Source organism: Aspergillus saccharolyticus (assembly GCF_003184585.1).
Source record: "Aspergillus saccharolyticus JOP 1030-1 unplaced genomic scaffold BP01scaffold_47, whole genome shotgun sequence".
Lineage (NCBI taxonomy): Eukaryota > Fungi > Ascomycota > Eurotiomycetes > Eurotiales > Aspergillaceae > Aspergillus > Aspergillus saccharolyticus.
This window is the reverse complement of record NW_020290657.1, coordinates 194,814-213,875: the sequence shown is the minus strand read 5'-3', so window position 1 is coordinate 213,875 and position 19,062 is coordinate 194,814. Positions and strand designations below refer to the sequence as shown.

General features: G+C 53.3%; 6 protein-coding genes across 6 annotated transcripts; 5 read left to right on the top strand and 1 right to left on the bottom strand.

Moving 5' to 3' along the window:
• Positions 1 to 1,058: 1,058 nt before the first annotated feature.
• BP01DRAFT_369092 (mRNA-binding protein NAB2) lies at positions 1,059 to 5,091 on the top strand (the record flags this gene model as incomplete). The annotated part of the gene is made up of 6 exons (XM_025576534.1): positions 1,059 to 1,492; positions 1,548 to 2,574; positions 2,840 to 2,895; positions 3,180 to 3,477; positions 3,542 to 4,225; positions 4,288 to 5,091. The coding sequence occupies 6 exons, from the start codon at positions 1,059 to 1,061 to the stop codon at positions 5,089 to 5,091; spliced, it is 3,303 nt and encodes a 1,100-aa protein (XP_025427450.1).
• A 278-nt stretch (positions 5,092 to 5,369) lies between these two features.
• Positions 5,370 to 6,571, bottom strand: BP01DRAFT_169480 (putative RNA binding protein Pym). Its single transcript, XM_025570764.1, has one exon. It carries the CDS (start codon positions 6,307 to 6,309, stop codon positions 5,647 to 5,649), a length of 663 nt encoding a protein of 220 aa, XP_025427449.1. The 5' UTR covers positions 6,310 to 6,571; the 3' UTR covers positions 5,370 to 5,646.
• A 195-nt stretch (positions 6,572 to 6,766) lies between these two features.
• On the top strand, positions 6,767 to 7,560 carry BP01DRAFT_395125 (cytochrome b-c1 complex subunit 9; the record flags this gene model as incomplete). The annotated part of the gene is made up of 5 exons (XM_025578376.1): positions 6,767 to 6,778; positions 6,872 to 6,891; positions 6,951 to 7,016; positions 7,100 to 7,148; positions 7,222 to 7,560. The coding sequence occupies 5 exons, from the start codon at positions 6,767 to 6,769 to the stop codon at positions 7,282 to 7,284; spliced, it is 210 nt and encodes a 69-aa protein (XP_025427448.1). The 3' UTR covers positions 7,285 to 7,560.
• A 436-nt stretch (positions 7,561 to 7,996) lies between these two features.
• Positions 7,997 to 14,954, top strand: BP01DRAFT_169412 (putative ubiquitin-protein ligase E3 component (UBR1)). Its single transcript, XM_025570763.1, has 2 exons — positions 7,997 to 14,453; positions 14,513 to 14,954. Exons 1-2 carry the CDS (start codon positions 8,209 to 8,211, stop codon positions 14,778 to 14,780), a joined length of 6,513 nt encoding a protein of 2,170 aa, XP_025427447.1. The 5' UTR covers positions 7,997 to 8,208; the 3' UTR covers positions 14,781 to 14,954.
• A 1,027-nt stretch (positions 14,955 to 15,981) lies between these two features.
• On the top strand, positions 15,982 to 16,387 carry BP01DRAFT_169402 (uncharacterized protein). Its single transcript, XM_025570762.1, has one exon. The coding sequence runs from the start codon at positions 16,100 to 16,102 to the stop codon at positions 16,331 to 16,333; it is 234 nt and encodes a 77-aa protein (XP_025427446.1). The 5' UTR covers positions 15,982 to 16,099; the 3' UTR covers positions 16,334 to 16,387.
• Positions 16,388 to 17,522: 1,135 nt separating this feature from the next.
• BP01DRAFT_305759 (glycoside hydrolase family 128 protein) lies at positions 17,523 to 18,389 on the top strand (the record flags this gene model as incomplete). Its single annotated transcript, XM_025572209.1, has 1 exon — positions 17,523 to 18,389. One exon carries the CDS (start codon positions 17,523 to 17,525, stop codon positions 18,387 to 18,389), a length of 867 nt encoding a protein of 288 aa, XP_025427445.1.
• Positions 18,390 to 19,062: the final 673 nt, after the last annotated feature.

Sequence of the window (19,062 nt, the reverse complement as noted above, 5' to 3'; positions counted from 1 at the left end):
CTGGGGAATATAAATGAATGATTGCCATGAGGACTAGGTGAGGGGGAGTCAGGGCGTTCTTGTGAATGAAAATCACTGCCCGGCGTCTGCATGACAAAGGTACATGTACTGTACTTTTCAAGGCTCCGACATTGGATCTGAGATGTTCGATCACTAGTATGTGAAAGTCTTCGCGCGTTTCCTCTTTGAGAAATGTTTGCGAACCCCGCGTGTTGAAGCCGAGAGACCCGCGGCCCCATAGTCATGGCCGAGGCATCTTCAATCATCATGTTTTTGATGGTATTCATAGTGGAGAAATTTGAGACTCAATTCCAAGATGGCCAAAAGCACTGGACAGTATGTGCACAGATGTCAGCATGGTGTGACGTCCAGAGGCCAAGTTGCTGCCTGAACAGATCAGCAGTATTCCTTTTCTTCCGGATTATTGAAGATCAATAGGATCAATATGATATGAGAAGGTCTGTAGGCGGACCTGCAGTGGGTAGAGAGAGGATGGTTGAACAGAGGAAAATAATTACCAAGAAGAAGTCAGTCTACGGACGGAGTATATTCTACGGAGTATAGATTAGGTATGTATAGTTAGATTAGTGACTGTGTAGTTACTACACACTAGTTATGGGGTGTGACTTCCCCTCCCTCCATCTTTTCCTCCTGCCTAAAAAGAAGGGGAGACGCCCGCAGCCACTCGCCAGTTGGCGCGGCTGGAAACTTGCAGCGCCACATCTCACGTGACTACACTGTGGCTGGCAGGGGAAGTGATCTCGGCGGCGTCTTTCATCATCAGCCCGCAACGAAAGTTCCTGCGGTCAATCACCATCCCAAAAACCCAGCGTGACCTATCGTCCCTCTATTTTTATCTTTCTCGCACCTCAAATCTAACCTCGCACTTCCTATCAAACAGTACCTACCTAGCTAGTCTTTTTTTCAAACGCATCAGTGTGGTCAGGCGCGCCCTGTCAACCCAGCACTACCGTCTCTACGACTGACTTATTAAGCCTCTCTTTTCTCCCTCCCTTCTTGCCACAGAGACCCGACTCGCTGTTCTTGCGCATTTCACCATGACGACGATGGTTATAGCAGGCACTCCGCTAGCGGAAGCTTTGGCAAATGTTATTCCCCCGAAATTGGTCGAAATGGGGTGGAGTTCCGACGGCGATGATTCGGCCTTGATAGATTATGTGATCCTCATGTTGGTCAACGGCAAGACCCAGGAGCAGATCGCCAACGATCTCTCCAACGATCTCCTTGGCCTTGGCGAAGGTGATACTCAAGCTCTGGAATTCTCGAGGTGGTTGTTCGAACAGGTCGAAATCCTCAACCAACAGATCAACGGTGGCGGCGCCCCGACGTTGAACGACCCGACTTCGGCGCAAGCAATTCCTTCGTTCGCAGATCAAGAGAACGCCATCCCTCAGCCGACCGGTCCTGAAAACGGCGCACAAGATGCAGACATGGCGATGGGTGATGATACGGCATCGGCAGGTGACTCGATGTAAGTCTCGCTATCAATCTCCACCGAAGAAACCCGGCTAACTAGGATATTGTAGACCAACGGGCCCGAAGGCAATGCGCAATGGGCGCCCTGCTGGAAGGGGTCGGATGCTCAACCAAATAAACAGAGCTATGGATCGTGGCGACCGCGGCGACTCGGCGCTTCATCGTGTTCGTGGGCCTGGTGGTGGGCGGATCAACGCTCATGGGCAGAATAATGGAAAGGGACGGTACAATCAGAATGGCGGAGGAAGGATGCAGGGCGGCCGTCAGATGAATATGGGTCCGATGACGAACATGAGCCCGAACGATCAGATGCAGCTCATGTCTCTTCTAGAAGAGCAGGCACGCATGATGGCGCAATTCATGCCTAACTTCGTTTCTCCTGCAATCAACCCCGCATTTCAGCAGAATGGCCCTCAACAGGGTCGGTCACTGTTCGACCGCGTTGAACGCCAGCATGGTCACCGGCAGCACCGCCATCAGCGCAATAATCGCACGAACGACCAAGACAATGATACCGACATGGACATGAAACCCCAAGGCGAGCAGGACGAGAGCAATACCGATACTGTTTGCCGATTCAATCTTCGCTGTAGCAGGAAGGACTGTCCTTTTGCTCACCAATCGCCAGCCGCTCCCGAAGGCAGCCCGGTCGACGTCTCGGATCACTGTTCGTATGGAGCAGCATGCAAAAATCGCAAGTGCACAGGGCGTCATCCTTCGCCAGCTGTCAAGTCTGCTCATCAGGCGGAGGAGATGTGCAGGTTCTTCCCCAACTGCGCCAACCCCCACTGCCATTTCAAGCATCCTTCCATGCCGTTGTGCCGAAATGGCGCCGACTGCACCGTTGAGGGCTGCAAATTCACACACCTTCAAACGGCATGCAAATTCAATCCTTGTCTCAATCCAAGCTGTCCCTATAAGCATGCTGAGGGCCAAAAGGGTGCCTTCTCCGACAAAGTCTGGACTCCGAATTCTGGGAAACCCCACGTGAGCGAAAGGAAGTTCGTGACGGATGAGGATGGGGCGGAGGAACTCATCAAGCCGGGCACTACGGACGGTTCTCAGAGCCAAGAGATCGTGACATGATCTGATTTGACTTGCGTACCTTGATGACTGCTGTACTGCACATGCCCCCTCATTCGAGACTTTTTGCGCCCACTTCACGGACGATCGATGGAGGGACGAGGCGTTGAAATTCGATTTTGCTTTTTATGACAGAATATCTTGCTGGTTTGTAAATAGAATGGGGATATCATGGCTTTTTCCTACGGCGTTTGCTTCAAAAGGACAATATGACTCTTGTAGTCAATATACACATAATAGAAACCTGTTATCATGATAGCCACGTATCACACTTGACTTTTACTGGATAGTAAGAGGGATCCCGCCCAGAATAATGTAATATCTCACATTGACTTATCGTTTTGACTGGGCAATGGGCGAATAGCTCAGGGTTTGTCTACCTCTGAATACCACCCGGGACGGACTCTAATCTTACCGCCTTATCCTGGAGAGACACACCGCCCATTTCTGCGAGAATACTGCCCGCTGCAAACCACCCCCCCAAATCTCTCCACATTCCATTGCCATCTGCTCTTCCAATTCCACCACCACTCTTTTCTGAGTTTCGCATTTTCCCTTGCTGAAATGCGACTAGCATGTACTTTACACGCTGCACGTAGAGTGGCGCGGGCGCCACTGGTGCGCAGTCGCCACGAGTACCGCTCCTTGTCAACCGGACCGTATGATGCCGCCGTCATTGGCGGAGGCATTACCGGCCTCACAGCAGCCTACCGATTATTACAAGATCACAACTGCGAAAAGATCACGCTGTACGAGTCGAAAGACCGCGTCGGGGGCTGGATGCAATCCGACACGGTGATGGTAGAATCTGGCGGGGAATTAGGGAAGCTCGTTCTCGAACGCGGTCCGCGGACTTTAAGAGCTGGGTTTCCGACATGTCTTCCTCTGCTTGACATGGTAGGTAAATGCTGCAGGACGGCAATCCGTCTAATTCCCGGCTCAAACATCTAATCTGGTACAGATGTCAGAGCTTGACTTGCTTAACGATGTGGTTGTGACGAAGAAATCCTCTCCTGCCGCTACCAATCGGTACATCTACTATCCCGATCACTTGGTGCGCATTCCTCAGCCCCGCCCAGACTCGAGCTGGTACGGCAACATTTCCGAAGCCTGGAAGACTGTGGCTACGGAACCTCTGTTTGATGGGATACTCAAGAATCTCTGGGGCGAGTTGACCAACCCGGCGCCCGAGTCCGGGCAGCCAGACGAGTCGATTGCGGACTTCATTTCGCGTCGATTCGGCAGCCAAGTGGCGGATAACATGGTCTCGGCGGTCATGGGGGGCATTTTCGCAGGTGACATCAATCGTCTGAGTGCACAAACGCTGATGGGTCCGCTCCGAAATCGTGAGAGCGGTGGAGAATCCGTCCTGAAGAATATGCTAATCGACATGCTGCACCGACGTAGTTATTGGAAGATGGATGATCTATTGGCCCTGCAAGCCGGGCGCCCTCGAAAAGACCTTGACTACTGGAGAGCCCTGAAGGCGCTGCTAAATGGTGCTAGTGTGTTTTCTCTGAAGGAGGGCCTTGAACAACTCCCACGCGCTATTACCAAACGGTTGCTGGAATCCAAGAAGGTCGAGATCCTCACTTCGGCAAACATACGCTGTATGTTACAAAACCCTTCCACTCTCGACATTATGGTAAGGGAGCTAGTTTCAAACGTTGGTGCTATTCCCAGTTGGACAAGCTGACCCGGTTGTAGCTCGACCTCGGATCAAAGCAGAAAGTTCGAGTTCACAATCGAGTGATCGCTACCGTCAAACCGAAGCATATAGCAGATATGATTCCCAGTCGGACGGCCAGGAGCCGATTCTATCCTGCTCAGTCAGTACAACATCTGAGGGCCGACGAAAACAACTATGCGGTAACGGTCATGGTGGTGAACCTTTATTACAAGGCCGAACACAAACTAGACATACCCAGAGGCTTCGGGTACCTAATTCCACGAACGGTCCCATTCGACCAAAACCCCGAACTGGCCCTCGGAGTCATCTTCGGAAACGAGACTTCGGCAGGTCAGGACACTGCCCAAAACGTCAAATTGACCGTGATGCTCGGTGGGCACTGGTGGGACGGTATGTCCAAGTCAGATTTGCCGGATCATGATCAGGCCTGCAAGCTCGCCCGTGCTGTGATTGCACGTCATCTTAAGATTGCCGTCGAGCCGCTCGACGCGAAGAGCTACCTCCATGTAGATGCTATTCCTCAGTATACTGTTGGCCATCTGGAACGCATGAACGACCTCTCCCAAGCAGTCCGGGAGGACTTCCAGAACCGGCTGACACTCGCTGGCTCATGGTATGGAACCAGCGGTAATGGTGTCCTTGACTGTGTCCGGCAGGGTTATTTGGCCGCTACCTACGGTGTCGGCCAGACACTCAGTGCTGACTTGGGCTTGACCCCTTGGAGAGGCTATGACTACCAGAGTTGGGATCTAGAAGGCGGCATTGTGACCTCACCGGTGAGATTTGCCGAGATCCATAGCTCGGATCGCAAACTACTTTAATGCCCCCAATCGTCGTCCACTGCCCCCTACCATGCCGAACGTGACCGCCTACTTAGTAAGAGAATCGATCTGATCGTGGAAATATCCACACAAGTCATGCGGAGGTATATAGACTGTAGGTAAACAGACCAGCAAGTTCGATTTGGGATTATGACCTGAACAAAGACGGTAAGGTTTAGGTATATTTTGTAAAGATACAGTGGACAGTTTCTGATTTCTCCGGACCGACATGGGAAGTAATCGGCTTTACCAGCAAAGTCTGTCCCAGAAAGTCGTGAATTCTTGTCTTGCAAGCCGGCGAGTCCTGAGTATAGTCTGATAAGATACAGTACTCACGCTCCCAGGCGAGGAGTCGGAAGAGCGGGCTTGGGCCAAGCGAAGTTTTCTTCAGCTGCAGTTCAACGCCACATCTGCATTTTTGGCAGGCGGCCATAGATCACTGGTATGGATTCCTCAATTAGAGGTAAGTATCGCGGTGGTGGTCCTCGGTGAAAGGTAGCCCAGTGCTCTGGGGTCCTATGGGTCTGGTAAAAAGAGATTGCCACAAGGCGCACCTCAGACCTTCTCACTCTCCGTGGCCTTCTCTTCGGCGGAAGCGTCTTTCTTATCCCCGCTGGCATCGAAACCCAGTGCATCGAGCTGGCGAACGAGTTCCTGGATTTTGATGACCTTCTCAAGCTGTTCCGGCAGCAGAGCCTCGCCCTGGTTTTTCTTGTCGCGCAGATCGCGGGCCTGCCTCAGTTTCTTCTTCAGGTTGCGGGCCTTCTTCTCTTTCTCCGCTTCGGGATCCAGCGCCTGCTCGGTTGGCTTAGCTTCCTCACCGTTGGGTGCAGCTGCTCGCCAGTTCTCAATCTGCTTCACGTCCTTGGCTGCGCCCGCTGATTCTTGGGTCGCTTTAGCCTTCTTGCGCGCCTCCCGACGTTTGGCGTTCTTGTTGCTGGCTGCGGAACCGGATTTGGTAGCCTCGGCCTCGTCGGCAGACTTGAGCCCTTCGGCGCCTGGCACGCCTCCGCCAGTCTTGCCGCGATTCTTCCAGGCTTCAGCCGCGCGGTTCTTGTAGAGCTCGACATCCTCGGGAGGGCGGTAGCCTGGGCGAACGCGGATCTCCCGACGCTTAGAGCCGTCTGCGCGAGTTGAGGAAGGAATGTAGCGTTCTCCGGTGGCTTCATTCGTGGCAATGCCGGAGGAGGTCACCCCCCCAGTGTTGTTTGTTGCCATTATTAGTGGTTTTATTGGCGGCGAAAAACACAAGGTCGATGGCTGTGCGTGAGAGCAGGTTCGCAAATTGTGTTGCGACAATGGAGGCAGGAGGTGGAATGATAAGGGATACACCCGAAATAGTATCTGACAGTAATTTCCAGAACGATTGAAAGCACAAGCGCCCGTGCTAAAGTCAGAGGTGAAGCCGAAGATTTGAAGAGAAGGAATGAAAGATGATGATGATGACGGGTGATGATGATGGATTTCCCGATGATGGGAGGCTCTGGCCAAGCCGCAATCCGACTGGCCAATCAGGGCGCCGGTGTTTCCCGCTGCGGCTTTTCGTCTGGCTCCAAACTGCACTTATCCGAACTTGAGTGAACCTCATTCTTCCTGCTGTACGCTCCCCTCCCAAAGTCCACTGTTTCGCTTCTTCGCACCCTCCCACCTCCATTTTCACCACAAATTCAGCACAATGGCCGGCGCTGTAAGTTGATTTCGCGACACTCGTTGCCCCCCGGGGCTGCTCCTCCTGGTGCCGGTGGTACAATGGCTAACTGCAGGGCGTGTCCGGATCCAGTTCACTACCACTCTCTACCGGTATGTCTCCGTCCTGTCAGGTTTACGCTTGGAGATGCTAATCACAATTGATGCTATAGGAGTCTGTTCCAGCGCAACGCTGTCTACCTGACTGCCATCTTCACCAGTGCCTTCGCCTTCGAGCTGTACGTCTGACCCAACTCCGTCCCTCCGGCGGAAACCACCTTCGCAGGACCAACCCACGGGGCTAATCACGATCTCGGAACAGGGCCTTCGACACCGCTTCCAACCGCATCTGGGATTCTTTCAACAGCGGCGTATGTTCTTCCATACCGAGCCCTTCCGGGTCGGAGAATCTTACTGACGAGCTCTGGCTTCCCCTCCCTACAGCGTCAATGGAAGGACATCAAGCACCGCTACATCAACAAGGCCGACGAGGAGGATGACGAGTAAATATAACGATCCTATCGAGTGTTTTGTGCTGCAAGTGGTGGTGGGATAGACCAAGTGCTGGAGGGTAGAGAGATATCCATTCCCATGTTATTTGACCGAGATCAGGGGAAAGGGGAATTGCGATGATCCATGGTGTTCTTGTACGAGGTAGTCTTTTCTCTTTTTTTTTTGAAACCATAAACTGTACCATTGGGGTGCGTTTCAATCTAGGAGAGCCCTCTCGCGTTGGTGGCGGTAGACGCCGGGCAGACGAAGTGCCAAGCCGTAAGACAGTATTCCGTACAATTGCAGCAAGAGATGACATGCTTTGCTCCTCCTTCCTTTCATTAACACAGACACAATTATTGACCTCTTTCACTCTTCTTTTGTTCTTTGTGCAGCCTCCACTCTCCGTGGAAAATCATAGCGGAGTAGCGTCTGGATTGAAATATAAAGGGGTCGTTGTCCCTGACCAAAAGGCAAGCGGAGCGAGCCAAACGGTCTTCCCCACCGAATTGTGACATCGATGTCGCTTCCTACAGCTGGACCTCCGTCTTCACTGTCACCTCAACTCCCCTCACTTGACCACTTCCACCTGCCTATCCCAACAATAACCAAGTGACTCGACTCATCGGGAGAAAATCTATCAATTCTCATTTTCATCTTCAACAGGTCCGTTGGCTAGTCGTCATCCTCCTCCCCATTCTGTGCGCTTTGCTATTCCCATCGTACCCGGAACTTTCTTATCAACGCCCGACTGAGCTGAAAACGCAGGCCGAATCGAAGATTTATAAACCCCGCCACCACCACCACCAACAACAACAACAACGAGCAAAAAAGCCCACTTTCGGGCTCTCACTTACCTCACCCTCCACCTCCTGTGTTCTCTTCTGTTCTTTATTTGAGAAGCCGGATGGTGTCGCCCTCCACGTGCAACAGCGATAAATGATGCTCACAGAATGTGAGAGGTTTCTCAGCGAACGCCTCCTACGGCTTCCCTCCGACTATAATAACCGCTATGGCCCCGAAGCCGAGAAAGAGCTCCTCGAGATCCTTTTCCGCTCGCTGACGGCTCAAAATGACGAGTATCTTCGACAGTTATTCCCCCACGGGTTGCCGACCAAGGCCTGGAAGCTGGCAGAGGCCCAGGGGGCCGAGGAAGGTGCGGAGTATACCGAGGCGGCGCGGGGCAAGCGCTGCGGCCATATTTTCAGGGCCGGCGAGGCTACCTACCGCTGCATCACCTGCGCCATGGACGATACCTGCGTGCTGTGCAGTCGTTGCTTCGACGCGTCCGACCACACCGGCCATCAATACCAGATATCGCTGTCGTCGGGGAACTGCGGCTGCTGTGACTGCGGGGACGAGGAGGCCTGGCGCCTGCCGCTGTTCTGTGCGATCCACACCGACAGTGAAGACAAGAGAAAGGGGAAGCAGAGAGCCCAGTCACAGCTGCCCCCGGACTGGGTGAAAGCCATCCGACTCACCATCTCCCGCGCCCTGGACTATTTCTGTGATGTCATCTCCTGCTCGCCCGAACAGCTGCGGCTGCCCAAGACGGAAGAAGGGATTCGGAAGGATGAGGAAGCGTCCCGCCTGCGCCCGGGCTGGTATGGGGCCGGAGACGAGGTGGAGGAGGAGCCCGAGTACGCGCTCGCGCTCTGGAACGATGAGAAGCACACCATCAAGGATGTCGCCACCCAGGTCACCCGAGCTTGTCGGGAGACGAATCGGTTCGGATACGATCGCGCCCACGAGACTAATGATATTGGGCGAAGTGTCGTCAAGTACTCCCGGGATCTGCCCCGCTTGTTGGATGTGTCAAGGGTCATTGAGCACATCAGAGTCACCGTCACGATTCGGTCCGCCCGCGATACGTTCCGTGAGCAGATGTGTGCGACTATCGTCGAGTGGCTGCTGGATATCTCTGGATGCAGTGTTGGGGACGATAACGAGATCCTGCGCCACGTTATCTGCGAAGAATTGCTCACGCCATGGAAGCGGGGTAGCGGTGCCTGCAATGCGGACATTGGCTTGAAGGGAATTGATGACCACCAGCTGGACGAGGGCTCCCCATGGCGCACCGTGCTGCTCACCGTCTCCCCTCAAGTGAATGTTGTACTAGCCGCAGCTGGCGCTGATGATGATGACGAGGACGAGGATGTCAACTCGGGCAACGAGCAAGAGCCCGTTAATGACGACGAAGAGGCGGAAGAATTCGAAGAGTACTTGCGTGCTGCTGGCGAAACCAACGAAGAGGATGACGAAGGTGATATGGAGCTGGAAATGAATCGACTAGGTGGTGAATTGGACGACGATAATGACATGATCATGGGTGACGCGGATGACGCTCTACAAATCGCTCAGACTATCGTAGGAATCGCTCAGCGTGAACAGCGCGCACGGCAACAACGGGAGCAGCAGTCGGCACAGTCACAACTACAGCAGGAGAGACGGGGGCAAGAAGAGCAAGGAGCAGAGCAGAATGATTCGAACCATGGGGATGCGCAGCCTACTGCCCATGAGCAGGCCCCCAATGACCAGCACGAGCGACCACCAACTTCCCTTGTGCCCATTCCTAAGACTCCCTCAGGCGTGGTTCGACCTTCGCCTGCGAAAACACCCATTCATTGGCAGTATCGCTCTCATGCTGCAGCAGAGGGACAGACCGTGCCTGTTTACGAAGATCTGCGCCAGCGTACACGTCTCGATTGGATGATCCTCTTCGATCTCAGACTCTGGAAAAAGACGCGTACCGAGCTCCGTGATCTTTACATTGGCACCGTTGTCAATGTTCCCCAGTTCAAGCGGATTATGGGCCTGCGCCTCTCGGCCCTCTACACAGCGCTTGCACAGCTGTACCTGATTGCAGATAGAGAGCCGGATCACTCTATTGTCAATCTATCTTTGCAGCTTTTAACCACCCCGTCTATCACCGAAGAGATTCTGCTGCGTGGGAACTTCCTAACCAAGGTCATGGCCATCCTGTACACTTTCCTTACCACCAGACAAGTCGGCGAGCCTCATGAAGTCAATCCTAACGCAACTCTGGCATTCGACGCTGGCTCCGTGACCAATCGGCGTCTATATCATTTCTTCTTGGATTTGCGATACCTCCTGCAATCAGAATATGTCCAGAATCGGGTGCGTGCAGAAGAACAGTACTTGGCTCAGTTCCTGGACCTGGTCAAGCTCTCGCAAGGTATATGCCCCAACGTGCGTGCTGTAGGAGAGCATGTCGAGTACGAGACCGATGCGTGGATCAGTGCGTCTGTTCTCATGCGTGAAATCAACCGGCTGTGTCGCCAGTTCTGCGAGGCTTTCCGTAACCCTGAGGTCGATGGCGGTGTCAAGCTGCTGCGCGCTATCCGTACAGCCACTATATCTGCTGTGGTGCACTCGTACGGATTAGAGCTTAAGCGATTCAGTCAAGCCGAGATCAAGGATGTTGTGTCGTTCAAGACCCTGCCTCCCTTCGATTTCGAGGTCAATCAGGTGCATGTTCCACGCTACCGGGTCGTAGACTTCGTCGTTGAACGTGGCTGGATGAGCTTTCACCATGCCCTACATTATACGACCTCCTGGTTGCTGGAGTGCGCTCGTAATGTGAGCGGCGAGGTCATTCGCGATGTTCTCGTGGACGCCGCGCAGGCTGCCAATGATCAGCACATCCATGATCCACAGCTGACGCCCGAGGATTTGCTTCTGTCGATGTTCGATTATCCCCTCCGGGTTTGTGCCTGGCTGGCCCAGATGAAGGCGGGCATGTGGGTTCGCAACGGACTTAGCCTTCGACATCAAATGTCCCAATATCGCGGAGTCTCATCCCGCGACTTTGCGTATTATCGCGACATCTTCTTGCTTCAAACTGCCTTGGTAACCTGCGATCCTAGTCGGGTTCTTGCATCTATCGCGGACCGTTTCGGCATGGTCGACTGGATGAACCGGGATTACGTCCCCCGCTCTGTCTATGAAGACCAGCAGATCGTCGATGTGGCCGAAGAATTTGTTCATCTCTTGATTCTCCTCCTAACTGACCGCACTTCCCTCACGGCCATTGACGACAGCGAAGCGGCCACTCGTGAGAGCATCATTCGTGATATCGCGCATGTCCTTTGCTTCAAGCCGCTCTCCTTCTCCGATTTGTCCACCCGCCTCAGTGACAAGCCTTTGGATTCAGATATGTTCCAGGATGTGCTGGAGGAGATCGCCAGGTTCCGTCCACCAGAAGGGGTGAATGATACGGGCACCTTTGTGTTGAAACCGGAGTACATCGGCCTTGTTGATCCGTACAGCGCCCATTACTCGAAGAACCAACGGGAAGACGCGGAGAATATCTACAGAGAATGGATGGCCAACCAAACTGGCAAGAACTTGGCCGATGTGGTATTTGAGCCCAAGCTGCGCCCCATCACCTCGGGGGCTTTCTCTGGGCTTAATCGCTTCACGCGCACGCTGGTCTTCGCGCAGCTTGTGCACCATTGCCTGGACTACGTTGTGTCATGGAAGGAGCGTACCCCGCAGATTGAAAGTGGCCGAATCGAGACTTTCCTGCAGGTGGTCCTGCATCTGATTCTTGTCGCCTCACTTGAGGACAACAGCCACGAGAGTGAGATGTCCGAGGGCTCCTCTGCATCCTTCATTTCCCACGCATTGACCAAGCTTCGACACACCTCCCTGGCTGGTCCAGTGACCATCGTGGGTCTTCTCGAGAAGATATCCAGGATGAGTGAATTCGACTCCTGTGGCGCCAAGATCCGTAATGTCTTGAAGCACTTCTGGCAAAAGCGTCCTAAGTCCTATGCCGTCGCCACACTTTCGCTGAACTTCCCCTTTGACAGGTTCGAAACCCGCTCCCCCGCCGTTGACATTGTGGATCTCGAGAAGGAAGCCAAGAAGAGGCAGGCCTCAGAAAGAAAGGCGCAACTTATGGCACAGATGCAGCAGCAAGCAAAGAATTTCCTCGATAACCAAACCGAAATCGACTGGGGTGTAGAGGACTCCAGTGATAACGAGTCGGAAATCGAGACTGCCACCGAGAGTCAGTTGTGGAAGTATCCCAGTGGCACCTGCATGCTCTGCCAGGAGGCCACAAATGACTCGCGATTGTACGGCACGTTTGCTTTGGTCCAGGACAGCACTATACTGCGACTAACTGATGTGTCGGACGCGGACTGGGTGCGAGAGGCAATTCGGACACCAACGAGCCTGGATAAGTCGGCCAACCATCTTCGTCCTTTTGGAGTGGCTGGTGAGAATCGCACCACTGTCCGCCGGCTGGATTCGACTGGCGGCGAGGTCATCAGCGAGAAGGTCGGACTAAGCAAAGGTTTCAAGGCCCACTACACGTATCCGGGCCCGGTGACTACCGGATGCGGTCACATGATGCATTATTCGTGCTTCGAGCAATACCTCGCTGCCACAGGCCGTCGTCACCATCAACAAGTCGCCCGTGCGCACCCAGAGTCATTAGTGCGCAAGGAGTTTGTCTGCCCTCTTTGCAAGGCCCTTGGCAATGCCTTCCTTCCCATTATCTGGAGAGGCAAGGAGGTGGCGTATCCCGGAGCTTTGGGGACTGCTGTCTCGTTCGACGAGTTCATTAATTTCGAGATCAAGTCGATTTTCTCGCAACCGCGCAACTATGCGTTGCTCACAGAGAACAACAGCAACCCGCAGACCTTAGCGTACCAGGAACATTTCGTGGAGTACTTGGACAAGACGTTGGTGCCTCCGCTGACTTCGCACTTGGGCTCCCTCGCCCTCGCTGCACCCCATTCCCTCCCCTCCAGTCCCCACTCCATGGCATTAGCCCGGATCCCTATGCCTGATCGCTTCCCTCCGGAGGAGACTGTGGACTCGAGCCCGGCCCACTCGACCTTCAACTCGATCGATAACCCTCTACATGAACTGCTGCAGATCTACCAGAGGCTGAAGCAGACGTTGCGCGTCAACCGTATCCCGTCTACATTCAATCATGCTCCCGGTACTATGGATAGCGGTGATTTGGTGCACACCGATTCGCTTTTCCAGAGCTTTGGTTTCAGCATTGCCGCCGTGGAGATTGCTCAACGAGGTGTTGAATCGAACCCCGGAATGACCCTATTGGACAAGATTTCTCCATTGACGCTGACGCATCTCCGCGTTCTCGCCGAGACAGCCTTCTCGTATGCGGCGCTTGGATCCTTGCAGAATGGCGATAACCCCCACAATCTCTGCGCGGACGAGGTGCATGAAATGCACCGGCAGAAGATCTGCCAGCTGCTCATTGGACATCCCTACTTGAGTGGTACAGCACTATTGAGGGAGAGGCGCGAGATCGAGCCGCTCCTGTCCAAGGATATCTTTGTATTCTTGGCCGACTGTTCGGTTTCCCTGCTACCGACCGTGCCGATGGAGATCCGGCATCTGGTCCAGATGTGTTATGTGGCTGAGATTGTCAAGGTTGCCATCACCTACATCCTCTGGCCTGCTGGACTGCAGGAAGAGGTGGCGCAGCATGGCGATGCCGGGTACATGCCAGCGGTGGACGAGTCGAGCCTCCAGTTCGAGCTGACTCGGCATTTCTTCAACTCGATTGTGAATGAGCTCAGGAACAACATCGACCACGATGAGGTCACCTCGTTCCCGACTGAGGACAACTACGTGGAGGATGGAAGCATTGCGCCGCCCGAGGTGGTGATGACCCTGCGCCGGCTCCTCTCCAGCTACGCATTGACGTTCCTCCGCAAGGTGGTGATTCTTCTTCATGTGCAGCACGGCGTCGAGTTCCCCCCTACCAGCTGCCACGATGTCGACGCGCCGGAGCTTGATCGGTTGACCCGGGTCTTACGTCTGCCCTCGCTCGACGAGATCTTTGGGACCATCAACGACATCCACAACCGCGGCAGTGTCTTTGACTCAGTCATCGCGGGCTGGATCCACCACTGGAATGTGTCGCGGCCGGGCATGCCGTTTGGCTGTCATTCGCTGTGGCCTGGCCTCCCGCACCCGGGGATTTTCGAGTTGGTGGGCCTCCCCAAGTACTTTGACAATCTGATCGACGAGGCCAACCGACGGCGGTGCCCGAAGTCGAAGAAGGAGCTGATGGACCCGTGCATCTGCCTGTTCTGTGGGGACATATTTTGCTCGCAGGCGGTGTGTTGCATGGACAAGAACCAGAATTTGGGCGGATGCAACCAACACGTTCCTAAGTATGTTCTTTTTTTTCTCGTTATTTAATTTTGTGTTCCTGATTAACCGGTCTATCTAGGTGTGGCAAGTATATCGGTCTGTTCTTGAACATCCGCAAGTGTATGATCATCTACCTGCACAACCGCGTCGGCTCGTGGCACCATGCACCGTACCTGGACCGCCACGGTGAGGTGGACCCGGGGTTGCGGCGCAACCGGCAATTGATTTTGAACCAGACTCGCTACGACCGGCTGGCGCGCGACGTGTGGCTGGGACACCAGGTGCCTACGACGATCTGCCGCAAGCTGGAGGCGGACATCAACAACGGAGGATGGGAGACGATGTGATGCTGTAGACCCTTGTGGAGAGGTAGGGATGGGTTTCGTGGGATGGGTTGCGGTAGCTGCCCACATATAGTTTTTAAATCATATGGGAAAAGTTGGGAGGCGATGGGGGACGATCGTGCTGCATTTGCTTGGTACATAAGGAGACTGATGTGCGAGTGCAATCAGACAGATTCCATAATCTTTCCTTGAGTTCCATGGGCCAACATTATTTTGTTCAGTTGTGTGCTTGCAAGAAGCGTAACCTTCTACGGAGTACCGACTGATTACAAGCCAAGAGCTTTAACCCAGCCAGTGTCACTGGCAGGACTACTGTATATACTTAGGTTGCAATTGAAACTCTCGGCTCAGTTATTGAGTCGGGAGGGAGCAATAACCCATGTATTGGCTGATTGAGTGATTGAATTGATTGACTTGACATTGACCCCGCTGATAAACCAACCCCTCCGTGTTTTCTGTGAAAGAAAAGTACGGTCGGTGTCTGGACGTACGAAGTACTCGGTACATGCGATGTCGACCGACCGGGTGAAAAATCCATCGGGGGAAAAGATGGAAACACGGTTTTGGTTGCGGTGCATACAGTACATGCATGCTTCTGTGCTTCTGCTCATTTTCGCCTGGACTGTTTAGTTGGTCCCACTGGTGGAATTTTCGGGAATGGATTGGTGGAGAAGAAGTACTACTGAGGCACTGTAGGTATAGTAGGTAAGTATAGCGAGGTGTAGCTCATCCATCCAAAGAATACGGTACCCCCCTCCAGATCACTCAATCCAATCCACACCACATAACCAATAACTAAGTAAGTACACACCTGTTGTTGTACAGTCACTCAGTAGTAGGGTCGGTGTCGGTGAGATATTCTGTAAACAGACCGACAATTAAACTGATTCTCTCTCTCAGTAACGTATCATCCTCTCATTGGCGCCATGGATGTGAAACAGTCACAGACGAGAACAAAGCCCTATTTTTCTTGTTCTGGGCCTGGCTGTTCTCTTGGATCATCATGCGAGGTCTTCTTTCTTGTGGATGGAAATTCCCACTGTGTCCCACTGCGTTGTGCTGCGCTAGAGATGGTTGGGGTTTAGTGAAGTGGGGGGAGAGGGTGGAAATCACACCCCATAAGGAGTGGTCAATGCTATCGCTTGTACTGTCTTGCTTTCCTGTGTTTTGACGGTCGGTCTGTCTGTCGGTCTGTGGACTGTGACTTTGGTGTTGCAAAGTTTTTTTCTGGTGGGGGAGGAGGGGAATTGAGTCAGACGAGGATGAAGAAAGCAGGCAGAAGATGGAAAAATCACACAGGATCCGCAACAGACCATTGATTAATGGATGATCACTGGACAATCATTACTGCCTATTATTTGCTGCTGGGGGGTTTCCCTCCCTTGCGGAAGCGGCAGGATGTCAACTGCCACTGTCTGTCTGTCTGTCTGTCTGTCTGTCTGTCTGTCTGTCTGTCTGTCTGTCTGTCACTGTCATTCTCAGGCACAGAGTATTTCCCCTCGATCACCCCTTCAACTTTCTGTCAGTTATTGGGGTTAAAAATAACCTTCAGATGAGCTGCTGCTGCTGCTGCCCCTGGCCCCCATTTATAACTTTCTCCCTCTTTCTATCGGATGTTGGGATAATTTCCGACTGAGCAGATCGAGTACACAAAGAGCAAAATTCAGGGACAGTCAGGGACAGTCAGGGACAACACATGGTGATGGGTCTGATCGGGTTGCCCTGCACAGACGCACAAATCAAAAGAGACACAGACAAACTCGGGAAAGTGGAGTAGACAACAGAAAAGGACAGAGACAGACCGAGAATGACAGAAGAAAGGCGTTCGTTGAGGCCCACCACTAATTAATTTAGCGCCGTGAAGCCCCGCTGGCTGGGCTGATCTGGAGTCCTGGACTGTGCGGCCGGTGAGGATTGTGAATCTCACAGTCTGCTGGTCTCCAGATTCCATCCTTCCATCCTTCCAAGAGGTGATATCAAGTAGGAATAAGATGAATGATGGATGGATGGTTGTGGGCAGAGAAGCTTCCCCATAAACACCAGGCACAAGAACTCTGGGTGTGCAGGAGAGCCTCGGTTTTACTTGCAGGAACCCGCCAGTTGTTGGATCCATGGGCCCAATGAATGATAGACAGCGGATTCAGGTACCAATGAATCTCGCCGCTAGGATGAAACCCTTGGGAGTGACTGGTCGATTTTCCTTTTTCCTTTTCTTTTTTCTTGTGTTTTTTTTCCCTTTTTTCTTCTCCCCACCTCATTCTGTTGTCACTCCGTGGTTTCTTTCGGTTGGTCCAGTGGTTCAGGTTCCTGTGCCTGGGCGTTTCGCCCGCTGCAAAAGAAGGTCCCTGCCAGCCCTAAAAGACTGAGGATTTTCTCTGGTCTGAGGAAGAGGAGGAGGATGTGCTGAACGTATATATAGTTGCCGAGTCTTCCCCTCCGTACTTCAATTTCTTTTTCTGTCTGTCTTCTCAGTATACTGATCATCAATCAGTAGCCAGTCATTCCTTTGGTCTTTGTCTTTGACCCTTTTAGAACAGTCGATCTGTGCCGTGCACGGGTTTTGTTCATCCATTCCTTCTTTTTGAACTCTACACTACGAAGTTATCCACGACTCAGAGGCTACTTCACTCACCCAGTACTTAGTGATACTGCCAACACACTCCTTCTCCAGCACCCCACAGACAAGACACAGACAGACAATCCGAGAACCGGTTTTCTCTTGTTTCTGTCCTCCCACCCCCAAAAATGGTCTGCTTCACCAAAGCCCTCTGGGTAGCCACCACCCTGGCCAGCAGTGCCCTGGCGATGCCCTCGCACATCCACGCCAACCGCCACACGGGCAGCGGCCACCCCCACCTCCAGCTCGAACACCGCCGCAGCGCCACCACCAACTCCACCGCCGGTAAACGCGGCGCGGCCTACAACGCAGCCAGCAGTGTGAGCACGCTCTCCACCAGCGGGGCGGTGACCTGGGGCTACGACTGGAACATGTACAGCGACGGCTCGCTCCCCTCCACCGTGGAGTACGTGCCCATGCTCTGGGGCAGCAAGATGTTCGACAGCTGGTTCACCGCGATCGAAACCGCGCTGAACAGCGGCAGCAAGTACATCCTGGGCTTCAACGAGCCCGACAACAGCGGCCAGGCCAACATGGCCTCCGCCGACGCGGTGACCTACTACCAGCAGTACATCTCCCCCTACAAGGGCCAGGCGAAGCTGGTCACCCCGGCCGTCACCAACGGGGTCGGCGCCGATACGGGCTTGTCGTGGCTCGAGAACTTCCTGAGCGCCTGTGGCCAGAGCTGCGGCGTCAGCGTGCTCGCGGTGCATTGGTACGGCGACTCGGCCAGTGACTTCATGACCTTCGTCGCCCAGGCGGTGGCGCTCGCGGAGAAGTACGGCCTCGAGGAGACCTGGGTCACCGAGTTTGCCCTCAACAGCGCCGTCACGGCCGGCCAGGGCACCCAGGAGGCGGCCGACTTTCTGACTGAGGTCGTGCCGTGGTTGGATGCGCAGAGTGGCGTCGGTCGCTATGCCTACTTTATGTGCGCCGATGGGTATCTGTTGAGTGGGGAGGCGTTGAGTGTTTCCGGACAGGCGTATGTTGCTTGAGATGGATTTTGGTGGAAGGAGGAATTGTTTTTGGACTTCTTGTTGATGTTGTGTTACTATGGCTTGTTTACTGCACTTGATACCAGTTTGTTTTTTTTTTTTTCTTTTTGGGGAGTTGGTTATTGGTGATCGTTTCATCAACATCATTGTCAGGTAACTACAGTAGTTTGTTGCATGTTTCAGATGTTGCATGTTTCAGATGTAAAAAGACCATTGTCTTGATTTTGGTCTGTCCATGCACTGCAACTGACTGCAGTTGTCAATTGTCAATTGTCTCACACCCCCCCCCAAAAAAAGGACAATCAATGAAACAAAACACTACTTACTGCATTGCTGCAAAAACAAGTTGAACTAAACTTACTACTTCTAACTTGTTGTTCCCCCCCGTTCCATGGAACAATCATCTCCATAATCGTGTCTCTCGCCCAACCAGAATATCCTCCACCGCACGACATCCACGGATGTCGCGGTGTCTGGACTTTGGGCTGTGGAGATTGGGTCCACAATCGGGGTTGGATTGGATTGGATCTTATTATGAGATGTCAATCTCCCTCGGCTCTCATTTCGATATTCCAATTCACTGGTTAATCCATTAAGTAAGTAAATCACCTGCAACTTACGCCGGACAACCCGATGGATTCACCGTATGACTGACTCTGAATGGCAGCGATCA

Excerpts from the sequence above, each read along its gene's own strand:
- BP01DRAFT_169402 (XM_025570762.1), top strand. The coding sequence starts at position 16,100 with ATGGATGATCACTGGACAATCATTACTGCCTATTATTTGCTGCTGGGG.
- BP01DRAFT_169412 (XM_025570763.1), top strand. The coding sequence starts at position 8,209 with ATGATGCTCACAGAATGTGAGAGGTTTCTCAGCGAACGCCTCCTACGG. Across the intron at positions 14,454-14,512 it reads TGCAACCAACACGTTCCTAA|GTGTGGCAAGTATATCGGTC; the intron begins GTATGTTCTTTT and ends CGGTCTATCTAG.
- BP01DRAFT_169480 (XM_025570764.1), bottom strand. The coding sequence starts at position 6,309 with ATGGCAACAAACAACACTGGGGGGGTGACCTCCTCCGGCATTGCCACG.